Consider the following 18,902-nt stretch of genomic DNA (forward strand, 5'->3'; position numbering starts at 1 on the left):
AATAATGAAAGGCCTAGAAAAGAGTAGGTGTGGAGAAATTGTTTCCTATTGTGGGGTAGTCTGGAACCAGAGGGCACAGCCTCAGAATAGGACATCCCTTCAGAACAGAGATAAGGAAGAATTTGTTTAAGCAGAGGGTGAAGAATCTGTGGAATTTATTGACATTGATGGATGTGGAGGCCAAATCATTAGGTATATTTAAAGTGGAGGTTGATAGGTTCTTGATTAGGAAGGGAATCAAAGGTTACAGGGAGAAGACAGGAGAATGAAGTTGAGAGGAATAATCAATCAGCCATGAGGAAATGATGCAGATCTGAGGGGCTGAATGGCCTAATTTCTTCTTGAAGAGGAATGCAATTTGGTAGAGGGTTCATGTTCCCCACCTGTTACCAAGATTCATAGTGTGAATCTGCATTTTTAGGCCGGGCACATATACCCTGTCAGAGAATTTGAGGAGGGGGAGGGCATTTCCTTACTTTGAATAAGAAAGCACTAAATTACCTTTCTCTTCTTTCTTCCAGCTGTCCAGCCAGGCTCCAGGAGGTAAGCAGTGGCCAGTGTTAATTCCAGGGAAGAGTAATGTAACTGGAAAGAACCCAGAGCTGTCACCACTGGGGTGTCCACAAGCAGTGCCTCTCCAACCCCGCTTCCATATGCAGTCACACACTCTCATACTCCTCTCTCACACTTGCATTCATTCTCTTTTTCACACGTACCCTCTCTCTCTCACACACACACCATCTCTGGTACTGTCTCACATTCTATATCTCTCAAGCTCTTACACTCTCACCCTTTCACATGCACTCCCTCACACTTCCTTTTGCCCTCTCTTGCACTGTTGTGCTTTCCCGTACACACTCTCCTGCACCCTCTCTTCCACACTAGCCCACTCTCTCACATGCTCCATTTTGCATGGTCTTTCTCTCTCTCTGTTTTGCACTCTCACAAGCTCCCTTTCTCTCCCTCTCACAAACACACACACACAATGACTGACCCAGCCACCAAAGAAACAAGGAAGGGTGGGTGAGAGTGAGGGTGAGGGAGGTGGAGGAAAGAGGTGACTGGTCTTGATGGTGGAACAGGATGGGTGACGGGGGTCAGGAAGGTGGAGTGGGGAAGAGGAACAATAGGATGTTAGAGCAGGATGAGAATCAGCCTATGTACAAGCTGATTAGTACAGAAAACTTTGCCAGGATCTTAATCAGGCAGAGATTGACTCTGATCAGGCAAAGCGGCTATTGGGGCATCATTGTCAAAGAGGGAGGCTTAAAGCAAATATTTTAAAGGAGATCAGAGGGGTGCAGAGAGCAATCCAAGGACTGGGGCTTGGACAGCAGAAGGCACGACCTCTTGCAGTTGTGTGTTGAAAATAGAGCAATGGTTGAGAGGGCCAGTGGAGTGTTGTAGCTAGGCATGGGGTGAGGGTGGTGCTGAAGAACGAGGATGTTGGGGCATGATGAGTCCTGGCAGAATTCTTGATCTCACCTCCCTGCCCAGAGTAGCTGAAGGTGCTTTCCAATCCCCAAGGACGCATACTAAATGTCAACCCTGGACTCTTCCCTATGCTATTTGACTGGCATGTTGCTTCAGAGCAATCAGGAAATCTGTGGTCCACATCTCACCCAAACCAGAGTTACCTCCCCCACTTTGATTTTCAACTCGGGCCCGTTGGTGCTTTTCTAATCTGCCTTCTGTCAATTGGTTTATTTTGTTTAGTTGGAGCAACTTGGGCTTTTTCAGATTCCCAATTCCAACAAGATGACACTTGTTGTCCATGTAGTGGGACATTACCGGAGCAGTGGAGGGAATTAGATACAACCAATAGTCCAAAGGGGCTTTGCTACCGGACCTGCTGAGATCCACCAACATTTTGTATGTGTTGCTCTGGATTTCCAGCATCTGCAAGATCTCTTCATTTATGATATTGTAGGAATTTGCTCAATGAGCCACAGAAACAGCCTTACAGACAACTTGGTCAATGAGGTAATTTTTAACAATGATTTTAAAGATGAACGAGGTCTTGAAAGAGAGAATTAAAGGCACAAGTGACGGCAGGTGCTGGAATCTGAAGCAGAAAACAATATGGTGGAAGAGCTCAGTTGTTCAGGCAGCAACTGTGGAGGGAAATAAGCAGTTAATGTTTTGTGTCCAGACACTTCATCAGGACCAAATGAACAGTTTCAACCCAAAACATCAACTGTCCATTTCCCTCTACAGGTGTTGTGTCACCCACAGTGTTCCATGTCCCTATCCGTCCAAACTTCTCTTAAACATTGAAATCGAACCCACATCCACCACTTCCACTGGCAGCTCATGCCACATTCTCACTGCCCTCTGAGTGAAGAAGTTCCCCTTATGTTCCCCTTAAATATTTCACCTTTCAACCTTAACCTATGACCTCTAGTTCTAGTCTCACCCGATGTCAATGGAAAAAGCCTGCTTGCATTTATCCCATCTCAGGGGTTCCCAACTTGGGATTCATGGATCCCTTGCTTAATGGTATTGATCCAAAGCATAAAAAAGAACTCCTGCCCTATCTATACCCCTCATAACTCTGTATCCCTCTACCAAATCTCCCCTCATGCTCCAGGGAGTAAAATTCAAAACTATTCAACTTTAGCTGTGGGAAAGAGAATTCCCAGGAACTAGAAGCCATTTTGCTGACAATACACCTTCTTGTGTTTGTATATGGGAAAATAACTTGGGGGGGGTGGGGGTAGAACTATTTGATTGTGGGTCTGGGGAAGTGACTGAGAGGAATTTAAACCAAAAGGGCGGCTGTCTTAAAATGGACGTGGGAGACAATGGGTAAGAACAGAGCTGAGAGGAGAAAGGACAGTGGGGTTTTGGCTGAATGAATCCTTGCAGAACTGGGTTATGGAGACTTGCACTGGAAAAGGCTGATCTAGCAGAAACAAAGGCTAAGATGTAGATTTTAAAATGTCTGTGAAACACATTGTTAATCAGACCACAGCTGAATGATTGGGAACCAGCCAGGAACCCGTTCCTCATAGCAAATGAGATGATGGATGTATTTTGTGGTCATGCTAACCCTGACCTATATCCAGTAGGCTCTCTTATGGGAATTGGACATTCATTTTAAACACTACAATCTGTGCTGCTGGTCCCAGACACCCAGGCTCATTCCTGACCTCAGATGTAGTTTGTGTGGAATTTGCACGTTCTCCCCTTTCCGCAGACATGCAAGCCGGGAGTTCAACTGGCTACCGAAAATTGACCCTAGTGTGTGGAAACTGGGAAGAAAGAATGGGAATTGAGGAGAGAATTCCCATGCTCTCCGTGTCTGAGGTCTACAGCCATTGGGCTCCAGTACTGAACTCTGTGACTATGACGTTACTTCCAGGGATTCTGCAGTTCATATTCTGTGTGTTCATGGATTCCCTGACTGTGGAGTAACTTTCAGGGACTCTGCAGTTCATATTCTGTGCGTTCACATTTTGGCACAATTTTGTTCTTTTTGTGTTTGACGTCTTTGTTGTGTGGGTTTTTTTGTGGATTCTATTGTGTTTTTTTGTTTCGTGGCTGCCTGCAAGAAGATGAATCTCAAGACTATATATGGTATATGTACTTTAATATAAAAGTACTTTGATCTTTGAACTTTTGAACCTTTAAATAAAATGGGATGAGGGTAGAGTTAGTGTAAGTGGGGTTCGGTGTTGACTCGATGAGCCAAAGGCCTGCTGCTTCCGTGTCTTATGACTGTGTTATCCCATTTGAATAAGGATGAAATTTGGGACAAAAAGCTGGAAAGGGAATGAGATAAATGGTAGGGGCAATTACAAGACTCAAGGGGGAAAATTTCCTGCTGGTCACAGGCTCAAACCTTAGCACAACCACTATTGGTACTCATGTATAATGGACTGTCCCATACCAGGTGAGCGACTGGTGCCTGTCACTTTGCTGTTGCAGTTGTCCCGTTTGAGGAGGTCTGGAACCGCAGTTATTGCCGGACCATTGAGGTGCTGGTGGACGTTGTACGGGAGTATCCGAGTCAGTCAGAGTACATCTTCAAACCCTCCTGTGTCCCTCTCCTGCGGTGTGCTGGCTGCTGTGGGGATGAGAAGCTTCGCTGTACAGCCCGAGAAATGTACAACGTGACTATACAGGTGAGAAGTTGATCAGAGACACAAGAGATTCTGCCAATGCTGGAAATCCAGAGTAACGTGCACAAAATGCATCAGGCAGTATCTATGGAGGGAAATAAACAGTCAATGTTTTGGGCCAAGATTCCCCTCCATAGATGCTGCCTGACTTGCTGAGTTCCTTCTTGGCCTCCACGATCAGATTTCTGAATACTCCATGAAGACTATCTGCTGATACCTTTCTCCAGCGCTATTTATTTATTTATTTGGTAATGCACAGAAACACTGGAAAACTTGTGTTGTTCACTTTGAAGCTGAGAGGGTTCAGTGGAGAGTCGGTGTTCTCACATAAGTGCAATCCTAAAGAAAGCATGGCAGCGCCTCTATTTCCACAGAAGTTTTCTAAGATTTATCATGACATCTAAAACTTTGACAAAAGTCTATACATGTATGTGAAAAGTATATTGACTGGTTGCATCATAGCCTAGTATGGAAACACCAAAGCCCTTGAAGGGAAAATCCTTCAAAAGTAGTTATCAGAGCTCTGAAAGGACATTGAACCCATGAACACCATCATACTTTTTATTTTCTTTTTGCACTATTTATTTAAATTTAACTTTTAAATATATATACTTACTGTAAATTACAGTTTTTTATTATGTATTGCAATGTTCTGCTGACACAAAGACAACATATGCCAGAGATATTAAACTGATTTGGGACACAGCTGACTCCATCATGGGTAAAGTCCTCCCCACACAGTGCATTGTCGCAAGAAAGCAGTATCCATCATCAATGACCCCCACCACCCACACCATGCTCTCTTTTTGTTGCTGCCATCAGGAAGAAGGTATAGAAGCCTCAGGACTTACATCTCCAGGTTCAGGAACAGTTATTACCCCTCGACCATCAGGCTTGTGAACCAGTAGGAATGTTTCCCAGAACCTATGGACTCACTTTCAAGGAACTGTCATCTCACGTTATCGATACTTATTGCTTATTTATTATTACTTTTGTCTTCCATATTTGCACAGTTTGTTGTTTTTTGCACGCTCATTGTCTGTCTTGTTGGGTGCGGTCTTCCATTGATTCTATTATGTTTTTTGGATATACTATGTATACCTACAAGAAAATGAATCTCAGGATTGTATATGGTGACATATGTACTTTGATAATAAATTTAATTTGAACTTTGAACTTATGAATGGAGAAAGGTGACCATGAGGTTAAGGCTGGGTGAGGTACTCGGATAACCAAGGAGCTCACAGCTGACTGAGTGATGCAGCATCTCCTGATGTTTTAAGAAAACAGATTTTATCTATCTTATTTTTTAGGTCATTAAGTTAAAACCTTTGGAGCATGTGACCAAACAGGAGGAGATGATCTTCACGGAACACAGCAGTTGTGAATGCCGGTGAGTATGGGGTTAAAGTGCTGAGCTTGTGGAGTCACCCTGGGCTTTGTGTCCATCCAAAGGACCTCCCTGGAAACCAGCCCAAGGTCCACAGACCTTGCCAGGCCAACACTGGTGAGCCCAAACCAGTGAGTGTTTTCACCTATCCCCACTTCCCTCAACACCCATTTGCAAAGACTCTGTCAGGGTTCACTGGAATACAGCTGGGCATTAGCCATCTGTAGCCCTGCCCACGCTGAGCCAGTGCCCTCCACAAAGGCAGAGTTAGAACCAGTAGCCATGAATGGTAATGTATCCTTTCTCCTAACTCCACCAAACCCAGCTGCAGAAGCAGGAGGGTTAAGCATGGGGCTAGCAACCCCATCCCGTACACAAACGCCAACCGAAGCTCCAAAGACCTCATCCATAGTTGACAAAGGACCTTCACCTAGAAGATGAATAAATGGGCTACACCAGGACTTTATAACTTGGTCCAAGACTGAGGACTTGTCTAACAAGCTGCTGTTGGTGGCCTATGCCCCAGCAGGAGTGACAGGCTTTAGAAGAAGAGCAGCTTCCAGAGAGGTGGACAGCAGATTCAGAGTCATAGAGACATACAGAATGGAAACAGGTCCTTCAGCTGAATAGTCCATGCTAACCAAGATTCCCACCAAAGCTAATACCATCAAGTCCATATCCATTTAAGTGTTTCCTATCCATGTACCTGTCTAACTGTCTTTTAAATGTTTATGTACCTGCCTCAGCCCTTCATCATTCCACATACTGACCACCCTCTGGGTGAAAGGTTGCCCCTTTGGTTTCTATTATGTCTCTCCCTCTCACCTTAAACGTATGCTTTCTAGTTCTTGATTCTCCAATCACTAAATAATCATAAAAATATACTAACTCAGTCTCTTAAGACTGCACTCTTTCCAGCTTGATGGCATCTTTTCTATAGCAGGGTGACTCACACAGAACACAATATTTGCTGAAATAATATCAGGGACGGAGGGCTTTCATTGTCCAAATTTAAAGTGATCGCTTTTCTTGGAATAGCTTTTAGTGCAAGTGTGCCAGAACAAAATCTTGATGAAGTAATTAAGAATAAATTCCCTGAAAGCAGATGCTGAAAATCTAAAGCAAAACTGAACACGGTGGCAATACTCAGCAGGTTAGACGGCATCTACGGATAGAAATACACAGATAAGGGTCCAAGTAAGAGATCTATCACTAGAATTGGCTCTGCCCAGTTTGGCCCAGCTCTGTTGAAGAATTATAGACCTGAACTTTTAACTCTGTTTCCCTCGACACAGATGCTGCCTGACCTGCTGTGTATTTCCAGTATTTTCTAATTTGGATTTTGGACATGGGCACCAGAGTAGCACAGCGATTAGCACAACACTATTACAGCTAGGAGCATCAGAGTTTGTAGTTCAACTCGGCTGTCATTTGTGAAGACTCTGTACATCCTCCCATAGAATGGGTTTTCTCCAGTTTCCTCCCACAATCCAAAGACATGGGTTAGTAGGTTAATTAGTCATTGTAAATTGTCCTGTGATTCAGTTAGTGTAGCACCTGTGTAGCGCTTATCTTAGCTCCTGTGACTGGTCGCCACAAATTGCATAGTATTACACCAGGTGTTAGTGGACCATCAGAAGCTCCAGGTATTGGAAGGAGGCAGTGAATAGAAAACACATCCTTCTGGATATAAGTTTTGTTTATAAAAAATGGCAATATATACAAAATATTTGCATGAGACAGCACAATGCAAAATTCCAACATTCTGTTTTAGGTTCCAAATCTTAGATAACAATGAAAACCAAATTTCTTCTTAGTTAAGATCAATGTGATTCACTAGAATAACCTTTATTATTCCAATTTCTCTATTATCTGGGCCACCTCAAGGAGACTCGTGTAGCAGCAGAACTCTCAATGGATGCAATTAAATATTCTCGTTTCAGCCTGATACTGCTAAAAAGCACAACAGCTTCCAAGGTCAGAACAGTCAACAAAGATGTCTCAATGTGTTTAAATGACAATGGAAACAATCTGAGGATTGACTCCTCACTGGATTCCATGTAGGAAACATGGCTGCAGGTCAGGGATATAAGTGCAGTTAAGGAAATGGGGTTTTAAACTCTCAATACGGACTATCTTGCTGGCAAGCATGCAGTCTCTGGTGAATAAACTCCGATGACCTCAGAGCTAGGGTGCTGAATCAGAGGGGCACTAGGACCGCATGTGTCCTTTGTTTCACGGAATCTTGATTAACCCCTTCTGTACCAGATGCAGTGATTCAGATCGAGGGGTTTACTATATACCATCTATAGAGTCTCTCAAAAGCAGAGATGGAGGACTATGCCTCACGATCAACTCTTCTTGGTGCACAAATATATCAGTGCTATCCCAATTCTTCTCACCAGACCTGGAATATCTAGCAGTTAAGTGCCATCCTTTTTCCTACCAAGGGAGTTCTCTGAGGTCATTTTGGTAGCAGTAAACATTCCAGCTCAGGCCAATATCAATCAGGCTTTAGATGCTCTGAGAATGGGATCAACATGCATGAAACAGTGCACACTAATGCCTTCACCATCATTTTGGGTGATTTTAACCAGGCCAGTCTGAAAAAAAAATCACTAAGCGATTACCATCAACGGATCACTTACAATCCCAGAGGGAACAACACACCACCATCAAGAATGCCTACCGTGCTATTCCACACCCTCACTTCGGGAAGTCTGATCACCTGGCTGTACTTCTACCCCCTGAGTATAGGCAGAGACTGAAGACTGCAGCACCAGCAGTGAGGACCAAGAAGGTATGGACAAGGGAAGCACAGGAGTGCCTACAGGACTGCTTTGAATCAGTGGACTGGACTGTATTCAGGGATTCGTCTTCAAATCTGAGTAAGAATGCTGCAGTTGTTACCAAATTCATTAAAGCCTGTGTGGATGAGTATGTGCCTAAAAAGACTTGCCGGACATTCCCAAATCATAAGCTGTGGATGAACCAGGAGGTACGTCATCTGCTGAAGGCTCGATCTTTGGCATTCAAGTCTGGCAATCCAGGCCTGTACCAGAAAACCAGGTATGGTATGTGGAGGGCTATTTCAAGGGTGAAGAGACAATTTTAAATGAGGTTGGAGGCAACAGCAGATGTACGATAACTCTGGCAGGGTTTGCAAGACATTACTTCCTACAAAGCGAAAAGTAACATTAGCAAATTTGCTGATGACACAAAGCTGGGTGGCAGTGTGAAATGTCAGGAGGATGTTATGAGAATGCAGGGTGACTTGGACAGGTTGGGTGAGTGGGCAAATGTATGGCAGATGCAGTTTAATGTGGATAAATGTGAGGTTATCCACTTTGGTGGCAAGAACAGGAAGGCAGATTACTATCTAAATGGAGTCAAGTTAGGAAAAGAGGAAGTACAACGAGATCTCGGTGTTCTTGTACATCAGTCAATGAAAGCAAGCATGCAGGTACAGCAGGCAGTGAAGAAATCTAATGGCATGCTGGCTTTTATAACAAGAGGAATTGAGTATAGGAGTAAAGAGGTCCTTCTGCAGCTGTACAGGGCCCTGGTGAGACCACACCTGGAGTATTGTTTGCAGTTTTGGTCTCCAAATTTGAGGATGGACATTCTTGCTATTGAGGGAGTGCAGCGTTGGTTCACAAGGTTAATTCCCGGAATGGTGGGACTGTCATATGTTGAAAGATTGGAACGACTGGGCTTCTATACACTGGAATTTAGAAGGATGAGAGGGGATCTGATTGAAACATATAAGATTATTAAGGGATTGGATACACTGGAGGCAGGAAGCATGTCCCCGCTGATGGGTGAGTCCAGAACTAGAGGCCACAGTTTAAGAATAAGGGGTGGGCCATTTAGAACAGAGATGCGGAAAAACTTTTTCACCCAGAGAGTGGTGGATATGTGGAATGCTCTGCCCCAGAAGGCAGTCTCTGGATGCATTCAAGAGAGAGTTAGATAGAGCTCTTACAGATAGCGGGGTCAAGGGATATTGGGAGAGGGCAGGAACGGGGTACTGATTGTGTATGATCAGCCATGATCACAGTGAATGGTGGTGCTGGCTAGAAGGGCCGAATGGCCTACTCCTGCACCTACTGTCTATTGTCTATTGTAATAGCATGAATAGCAGCGATGCCTCACTACCAGATGAACTCAATGCCTTCTATGCCCGCTTTGAAAGGGAGAACACAACTACAGCTGTGAAGATCCCTGCTGCACCTGATGACCCTGTGACCTCTGTCTCAGAGGCCAATGGTAGGCTGTCTTTGAAGCAGTAAGGTCCCGATAGAGTACCTGGTAAGGGTCTAAAAAACCTGTGCCGACCAACTGGTGGGAGTAATCAAGGACATTTTCAACCTCCAACTGCTACGGGCAAAAGTTCCCACTTGCTTCAACAATTATGCCAGTGCCTAAGAAGAATAATGTGAGCTGCCTTAATGACTATTGCCCAGCAGCACTCACACCGACAGTGATGAAATGCTTTGAGGAGTTGGTCATAACTAGACTGAACTCCTGCCTCAGCAAGGACCTGGACCCATTGCAATTTGTCTATTGCCACAATAGTTCAACGGCAGATGCAATCTCAATGGCTCTTCACACAGCCTTAAACCATCTGGCCAACACAAACACCTACATCAGGATGCTGTTCATCGACTATAGCTCAGCATTTAATACCATCATTCCCACAATCCTGATTGAGAAGTTGCAGAACCTGGGCCTCTGTACCTCCCTCTGCAATTGGATCCTCAACTTTCTAACTAGAAGACAACAATCTGTCTGGATTGGTGATAACATATCCTCTTTGCTGACGATCAACACTGGTGCACCTCAGGGGTGTGTGCTTAGCCCACTGTTCTACTCTCTGTATACACAGGACTGTGTGGCTAGGCATAGTTCAAATACCATCTATAAATTTGCTGATGATACAACCATTGTTGGTAGAATCTTAGGTGGTGACGAGAGGACGTACAGGAGTGAGATATGCCAACCGGTGGAGTGGTATCACAGCAACAACCTGGCACACAACGTCACTAAGACAAAAGAGCTGATTGTGGACTTCAGGAAGGCTAAGATGAAGGAACACATGCCAATCCTCAAAGAGAGATCAGAAATGGAGAGAGTCAGCAGTTTCAAGTTCCTGGGTTTCAAGATCTCTGAGGACCTAACCTGGTCCCAACATAACAATGCAGTTATAAAGAAGGCGAGACAGCAACTATACTTCATTAGGAGTTTGAAGAGATTTGGTATCTCAACAAATACGCTCAAAAACTTCTGTAGATGTATGGTGGAGAGCATTTTAACAGGCTGCATCACCATCTGGTATGGCGGGGGGCTACTGCACAGGACCAAAAGAAGCTGCAGAGGGTTGTAAATTTAGTCAGCTCCATCTTGGGTATTAACCTACAAAGTACCCAGGACATCTTCAAGGATTGGTGTCTCAGAAAATCAGCGTCCATTATTAAGGACCTCCAGCGCCCAGGGTATGTCTTTTTCTCACTGTTACCATCAGGTAGGAGGTACAGAAGTCTGAAGGCACACACTCAGTGATTCAGGAACAGCTTCTTCCCCTCTGCCATCCAATTCCTAAATGGACATTGAATCCTTGGACACTACCTCACTTTTCTAACATATATTATTTCTGTTTTTTGCTTGATTTTTAATCTATTCAATATATGTATACTATAATTGATTTACTTATTTGTATATTTTTTCTTCTTCGTCTATATTATGTATTGAACTGCTGCTGCAAAGTTAACAAATTTCACGACACATGCTGGTGATAATAAACCTGATTCTGATTCTAAGTAGATCTGCTGTTATTCCTTATTTAAATGTTTACAGACTAACATTCATATTTTTATTCATCCCTAGTTAGTTAGGAAACTAACTGAATTCCTACTTTAAGTATTATGGCTAGCCTCACTTTCAGTTGCAGGTCAATAGTCTACAAATTCAAATTCAGGCCCCACCCAACAGACATACAGCTTAACTCCTTTCACGACAAATCTTCCAACTTTTAAACAAAGTAAATATCATTCAGTCACTGATCAAAGTCTTAGCAAAAATAATCAGTTCTTCCAGAAAATTAAATTCAGATCCTTCAAAAGAGAAATAAGCTAATAAATCCAACCATACTAAATCTTCTACGTCTTGAAGCATTTCGTTCTTTGATTTTGGGTAGCTTGCCATCTTGTTTCTTGTTTTGTTGGATGAAATAGCTGGTTATCCACATAAAGTTGATTCACAAACTTATACAAAAAAATCCTGACCAAATCCTCTGGTATGATTTAACAGAACTAATTCCCAGTTACACAGTAGAGATCTTGGACACTCGCCTCTGCCGATATTGTCCTGTTATGACTGTAGCTTCAATAAATATTTTATCGCTATTGTCCCTCCTCCAGGGGTTTCACACAGAAGTTTTCAAATAACTAGGGTAAAGGTACTCACTACTAATTCCACTTTTAATAGTTTATATCTTTTTTTAGTTTCTATAGGTTGCTGCATTTCTGTCACTTGTCCACGTCTGCATCAGCTGCACCTCGTTCTCACATCACTATTTTTCTCCAAGTTCTTTTTTTAAAAATTCAGTAAACCTTGTTTTCATCCCTCCACAGGTGGTGCTTTCTGACATTACATCTTTGGATTTAATTAACCTGGGTTACGTTAGGGTTAACTGGGGGTTGTCAGGGGTTGCTGGGCAGCACAGCTTGAAGGGCCAGAAAGGCCTATTCCGTGCTATATCTCCAAATAAATGAATATAAGATTTTAACCTGCTTGGATATTACCTTAAAACCCTTGACCTGCTGAACATTTCCAGTAATATGTTTCTGTTTTAAAGACAAACTGTATATGGGGACTGGAGGCCCCAGACTGGCAAAGGAACAAGGGAAGCTTTGGGAATTTGATTTTTCTGCATGAGCTGTTCTGATGTAGAAAATATCTCTTCAAAGCTCTGGCAGTACAGTATACTCAGAAGTAATTCATAAAGAGGACTGGATAAATGTTTAAACAATATATTCACAGGGCTTTTGGGAGAGAAGAAAACAGCTGGATAGTTTTCAAAGAGTTAAGGTGGGCTGAATAGCCTGTTTCTGGAGATTCTGTTACCACAATTTCCTCTTAAATCTCTTCTCTCCTTTATTTTTCAGACCACGGCGGAAGCGATTGAAAGGCGACAGGTACAGGAATTCTGTTACCAGTTGTACAAATCAGGGACACTCTTCAGGCCAGAGGGTTCCTCTCCCTTGTGCTTCACAGACGTTCTTTTCTCTTTCAGAAGCAGCAAGAGGAAAGGCCACAGGAGGAGGACCAAGCTGGAAGATGAGCCAGAACTCAACCAGTAAGTGTGTCCCCATGTCCAGGTTTCTGCTCCTGTTGTACAATTCATTTGTGAGAGGTCACCATGATCTATGTATGTTGAGATAGATTCAGTCTGCAGTCCAGTCAACTGATCCAGTCGATAAGTGCATGTTGAAGACCATAAGACATAGGAGTAGAATTAGGCCATTCAGCCCATTGAGTCTGCTCCACCATTCCAACATGGCTGATCCTGGATCCCACTCAACCCCAAACCATCAACATCTGCCTTAAATATACCCACAGACTTGGCCTCCACCCACAGGCTGTGGCAGAGCATTCCATAGATTCACTACCCTCCAGCTAAAAATATTCCTCCTTACCTCTGTTCTAAAGGGTTGACCCTCAATTTTGAGGGTGTGCCCTCGAGTTCTGGATACCCCGCCCCCATCATAGGAAACATCCTCTCAACATCCACCCTATCTAGTCGTTTCAACATCTGGTAGGTTTCAATGAGATCCCCATGCATTATTCCTAAGATCTAAGATCCCGATGCATCAAAGATCATTCTTCTAAGATTCCCATGCATTGCACAGGTTGCAATGAAAAATGTACTTGCGGCATCGTTACAGGCACATAGCATCAGGTAAACAGTGTACATAAGAAAAACCAGGATTAGGCATAAACTATTCACCAGTTTTACAACAAAGAACAGAATTAGAGAGTAAAAAGAACAGAGTCAATTTTACAAAGTCAGATTTTCAGTGTTGCTAAACTGTAGTGATTAGGGATTTTTCTGATGGTTCAAGTACCAAATAGTTGAAGGAAAGTAGATATTCTTGAACCAGGTAGTGTGGGACTTCAGGCTTCTATGTCCTGCCAGATAGGAGCTGTGAGAAGATGGTTGGAATGAAACAGACTCAATGGGCTGAATGGCCTATTTCTGCTCCTATGCCTAATGGTCTCATGGTCTAAGATGACATGGTCCAGATGGTGGGGATATTTGGTGACGGATGTTGTCTTCTTGAGGTAGTGTCTCCTGTAGATACTACCAATGGTGAGGAGGTAGGTCTAGGGCTGAGTTCACTATTCTCTTAAGTATTTATGTTCCTGTGCATTTGATTTGTCCTGTTGCAACCAGTCAGGATACTTTCAACAGTGGAAATGTGTTAAGAGTGTTTGATGACAAGCCAAATGTTCTTAACCTCCTAAAAATGTAGAACTGGTGGCATGCCTTCCTTATGATTGCATCTATATGCTGGGCCCAAGACAAGGATTCTGTTATGTTAACCCTCAGGAATTTAAAGCTGATGACTCTCTCCACTGCTGATTACCCCAATGTAACCTAGCGTATGTTTGCCTTCCTCTTCCTTCCAGAAGTCAACAATCAGCTCTCAATAGGTTGTTGATATGGCACCACTTATCCAGGTGTCATTCTTTGCAGGCAGAGATCCTTTTTTCCCCGTTAGTCCTCTGCTGGAAGAATCTTACAACCATGGTAGCACTGAGGAGGCTTTCTACCAATTTAGATTCTGCCTGTCAAAAAACCAAGTACCCTTTGCTCCATCGTGATGAAGATTTACTTCTTCAAGGACCATTTTACTTTTACTTTTTACTTTTTACTTCAATTTACTCTTTCAAAGCTTGCAGAGGGATTTGGACCAGTTGGAAAAATGGGCTGAAAAATGGCAGATGGAGTTTAATACAGACAAGCATGAGGTATTGCACTTTGGAAGGACAAACCAAGGTAGAATATACAAGGTAAATGGTAGGGCACTGAGGAGTGCAGTAGGGATCTGGGAATACAGATACAAAATTCCCTAATAGTGGCGTCACAGGTAGATAGGGTCATAAAGAGAGCTTTTGGTACATTGGCCTTTATAAATCAAAGTATTGAGTAAAAGAGTTGGAATGTTATAGTAGATTGTATAAGGCATTGGTGAGGTGGAATTTGGAGTATTGTGTGCAGTTTTGGTCACCAAATTACAGGAAGGATATTAATAAGGTTGAAAGAGTGCAGAGAATGTTTACAAGGATGTTGCTGGGACTTGAGAAACTGAGTTGCAGAGAAAGTTTAAATAGGTTAGGACTTTATGCCCTGGAGTGTAGAAGAATGAGGGGAGATTTGATAGAGGTATATAAAATTATGATGAATATAGCTAGAGTGAATGCAAGCAGGCTTTTTCCACTGAGGCTAGGGGAGAAAATAACCAGAGGACATAGGTTAAGGGTGAACCGGGAAAAGTTTAAAGGGAACATTAGGGAAGGAAAGTAGATATTCTTGAACCAGGTAGTGTGGGACTTCAGGCTTCTATGTCCTGCCAGATAGGGGGCTTCTTCACACAGAGAGTGGCGGGAGTGTGGAATGAGCTGCCAGATGAAGTTGTGAATGCCGGCTCACTTTTAACATTTAAGAGAAACTTGGACAGGTACATAGTTGAGAGGTGTTTGGAGGGATATGGTCCAGGTGCAGATCAGTGGGATTAGGCAGAAAAATGGTTTGGCACAGCCAAGAAGGGCCAAAAGGCCTGTTTCTGTGCTGTAATGTTCTATGGTTCTAAGGACATCTCGAGCACTTGTAGAACATTATGAAGGTTACAGCGTCCACCCCCTCAGGCAACGAGTTGTAAACCCCCACCGTCTTCTGCATGAAACATTTTTGTTTCTTCATCTTGCACTAATTCTTCTACCAATTACTTTAAATCTGTTCCTCATGGTTTTTGACCCCTGTAAAGCAAAGTAGGCCCTTCCTGCTTCCTGAGGCCCCTCATAATTTTATCCACTTCTCTGATCAGTCTCTTGTCTCAAAGAAAACGACCGACACTTATCTAAACTCATGGCTAAATGTTTCCTGATAAATCGCTTTTGTGAAATCCCTTGCACAGTGGTATCTTTCCTGTGCAGTCCATACAAATCGGGCCTCATAATCATTCCCAAAAACAATTGCCTTCAGATGCTCAAGGCCTAAATCTCTCCACCTCTTTTTCATCAAACAGTGTAGCAGAGGAACAGGCCCTTCGATTCTAACCCCCTCCACCTGCACCTGGTCTGTATCCCTCCCTGCCTGGTCATGAGCTTGTCTAAATGCCTCTTAAATGTTACTGTTTTATCTGTTCAAAGTACATATATGCCACCACATACAACCCTGAGATTCATTTTATTGCAGGCATTCACAGTAAATACAAGGAACACAATAGAATCAGTGAAAGACCACACCCAACAGCACAGACAAGCAACCAACTGAAGACACGCAAAGTTACAATGGATATGCTAAAAGAGGGTATAAAAAATCTCCACAAATGGAAAAGCACTACCAGTGATAATACTCATAATTATTGATACAAAAAGTTTACTTGACTTCATATATACCTATTAATATACATCAACAATTTTCTTAAAATTTCTGAAAAAGTGCCCGAATTTTTGATAGATGGTAAAGGAGAAATCACAAATGATCTGACAAAATATTCTTTTTACTTGTTTACAAATTATATATAAAATTGTAAAATGATCACCACTCACTGAGATAACCACAAGAGCAGAAAGGATGCCATGAGGGTGTAACGAACAACTGATAATAAATAGATTATGTAATTCTAAATCAAGCCTGGTGGAGAAGCAGAAATCTTTCATGTTGTTATATTGACTACCAAATAGCATTTGCTTCAGTCCCACGCTCATGGTTAATATAAACTCTTAATATAGAAAACTACACCCAATACTTGCTAAATGTCTAGAACATCTGATTGGTGTACTATAACCACCCTTTCTATTAATAACCAAAACAGAACAATCACCTTTATCAAAATAAACCAAAGCATTTCTCTAAGCCCACTATGGTTCTGTCTAGCTTTAAACCCGCTCTCTAATTGACTGAATCGGATGAAAATAGGGTATCAAATCAGAAACAACCGAACGAATTGTTCCCTGACACACCTTCTATATGTGGACAATGTGAAATGATGAGCTCCTTCATCAGTAAAGCTAAGCAATTAATTTAAATAGTAGAACTGTTTTTGAAAGATACTGTATAAACATGGACTGGATAAGTGTAGAACATTAAACATAAAGAAAGGTGCAAAAGAACCAGCAGAATATAAAACAGAGCAGCAGGGATGAATACAATCAAAGGATGAATATGAAACTTATAAGTATCTGGGATATCAATAAGCTAAGAAAATAGATAATACTGTGATAAAGGGAAAACTTTCAAGAACCAGGCGTGAACAACTTTACTCACCTCAATACTGAGCTGATTCCACAACCTATGCACTCACTTTAAATCGGTGTTTTACTATTTACTTATTATTTTTGTATTTCCACTGATTGTCTTCTGTTGCACATTGGTTGTCTGTCACTCTTAAACATAGAACATAGAATAGTACAGCACATTACAGGCTTTTCGGCCCACAATGTTGTGCCGACCCTCAAACCCTGCCTCCCATATAAACCCCCATCTTAAATTCCTCCATATAGATGTCTAGTAGTCTCTTAAACTTCACTAGTGTATTTGCCTCCACCACTGACTTAGGCAGTGCATTCCATGCACCAATCACTCTTTGAGTGAAAAACCTTCCTCTATATCCCCCTTGAACTTCCCTCCCCTCCAGCGGAGTCCGTGGAAGCAGAGTCCTGGGCTTTGGCTAAGTGGGCTTCGGCGTAAGGGGACTTCGGTAAGGCTGTGTGATTGCTCGCTGAGGGGAAGAAGGTAAGGTCGCTAGGTGCTTTTTAGACTTATTCTATTAATCCAGTTCAGGTATGGGGGAGACAGTCAGAGCAGTGGTGTGCTCCGTATGCAGTATGTGGGAGGTCAGGGTCAACACAGTTGTCCCTGATGACCACACCTGCAAAAGGTGCGTCCAGCTGCAGCTCCTATCAGACCGAGTTAGGGAGTTGGAGCAGGAGGATGAACTACGGATCATTCGGGAGGTGGAGGCAGAGATAGATAGGAGTTATCAGGAGGTAGTCACACCAAAAAACCAAGAAGTAGGCAGATGGGTGACGGTCCAGAGAGGCAGGGGGAGCAGGCAGAGAGAGCAGAGCACCCCTGCGGCCATTCCCATTAACAATAAGTATACCGTACTGGATACTGTTGATGGGGATGACCTACCAGGAATGAGTTGTAGTGGTCCTGCCTCTGGCACAGAGGTTGAACCCTCAACTAGAAAGGGGAGGAGGGAAGAGAAGAGAGCTATAGTTTTAGGGGACTCTATAGTTAGGGGGGCAGATAGGAGATTTTGTGGGGCAGATCGGGAGAATCGGATGGTATGTTGCCTCCCTGGTGCCAGGGTCCGGGACATCTCAGATCGGGTGCAGGCTATTCTTGAGAACGAGGACATGAACCCAGATGTAGTGGTCCATGTAGGGACCAACGATGTAGGTAAGGTGAGTGAGGGGGTCCTGCTTAGAGAGTTCAGGGAGTTAGGAGTGAAGCTGAAAGGCAGGACCTCCAGGGTGACAATCTCGGGATTGCTACCTGTGCCACGTGCGAGTGAGGCGAAGAATAGGATGATTATGCACATTAATACGAGGCTGAGAGCATGGTGCAGGAAGGAAGGGTTCAGGTTTCTGGATAATTGGTCTTTGTTCCAGGGACATTGGGATCTGTTTCGAAGGGATGAACATCTGAACCGGAGGGGTACTAACATTCTTGCAGGAGTATTTGTCAGTGCTGCTCGGGGGGGTTTAAACTAGATGTGCAGGGGGCAGGGATCCAGATCCAGAGGGTTGGTCAGAAGGTGCATGGGGTTAAATGTGTACAAGGTTTGGGTGATCTTGAGAAGGTCATCAAAATTCAGGGTGCAATTTGCCCGATGGAAGTTCAAGGAGCTGGGTTAGGTACAGTAGACAGTGTTTTAAGCAAAGAGAGGAGGAATGGGCTAAGAATTCTATACTTGAATGCGCGTAGTGTCAGAAATAAGACAGATGAGCTTGAAGCTCAGATGAAAATGGGGAACTACGATATTGTTGGGATAACGGAGACATGGCTGCGAGGGGATCAGGCCTGGGAATTGAGTGTACCAGGGTATACGTGCTATCGTAGAGACAGAAATATGGGAAGAGGGGGTGGGGTG

The 18,902-nt window shown here is 43.2% G+C and overlaps 1 protein-coding gene and 1 long non-coding RNA gene across 4 annotated transcripts in view; one reads left to right on the forward strand and one right to left on the reverse strand.

Moving 5' to 3' along the window:
* LOC132381793 (uncharacterized) overlaps positions 1-18,902 on the reverse strand; it is a 135,281-nt gene that overhangs the window by 88,650 nt on the left and 27,729 nt on the right. The gene's annotated exons all lie outside the window — the stretch shown is intronic.
* LOC132381792 (snake venom vascular endothelial growth factor toxin ICPP-like) overlaps positions 1-18,902 on the forward strand; it is a 96,138-nt gene that overhangs the window by 52,861 nt on the left and 24,375 nt on the right. The window contains exons 2-7 of one of the 3 annotated variants that reach the window (XM_059951370.1): positions 522-543; positions 3,931-4,127; positions 5,438-5,517; positions 12,681-12,710; positions 12,809-12,871; positions 15,995-16,267. In XM_059951370.1, the coding sequence (XP_059807353.1) occupies positions 522-543; positions 3,931-4,127; positions 5,438-5,517; positions 12,681-12,710; positions 12,809-12,871; positions 15,995-16,007 (405 nt within the window). In that variant the 3' untranslated portion in view covers positions 16,008-16,267. Of the gene's footprint in view, positions 1-521; positions 544-3,930; positions 4,128-5,437; positions 5,518-12,680; positions 12,711-12,808; positions 12,872-15,994; positions 16,268-18,902 lie in introns of those variants that run through there. The other 2 variants (XM_059951368.1, XM_059951371.1) reach the window with 2 other exon arrangements.

Source organism: Hypanus sabinus, chromosome 26 (assembly GCF_030144855.1).
Source record: "Hypanus sabinus isolate sHypSab1 chromosome 26, sHypSab1.hap1, whole genome shotgun sequence".
Lineage (NCBI taxonomy): Eukaryota > Metazoa > Chordata > Chondrichthyes > Myliobatiformes > Dasyatidae > Hypanus > Hypanus sabinus.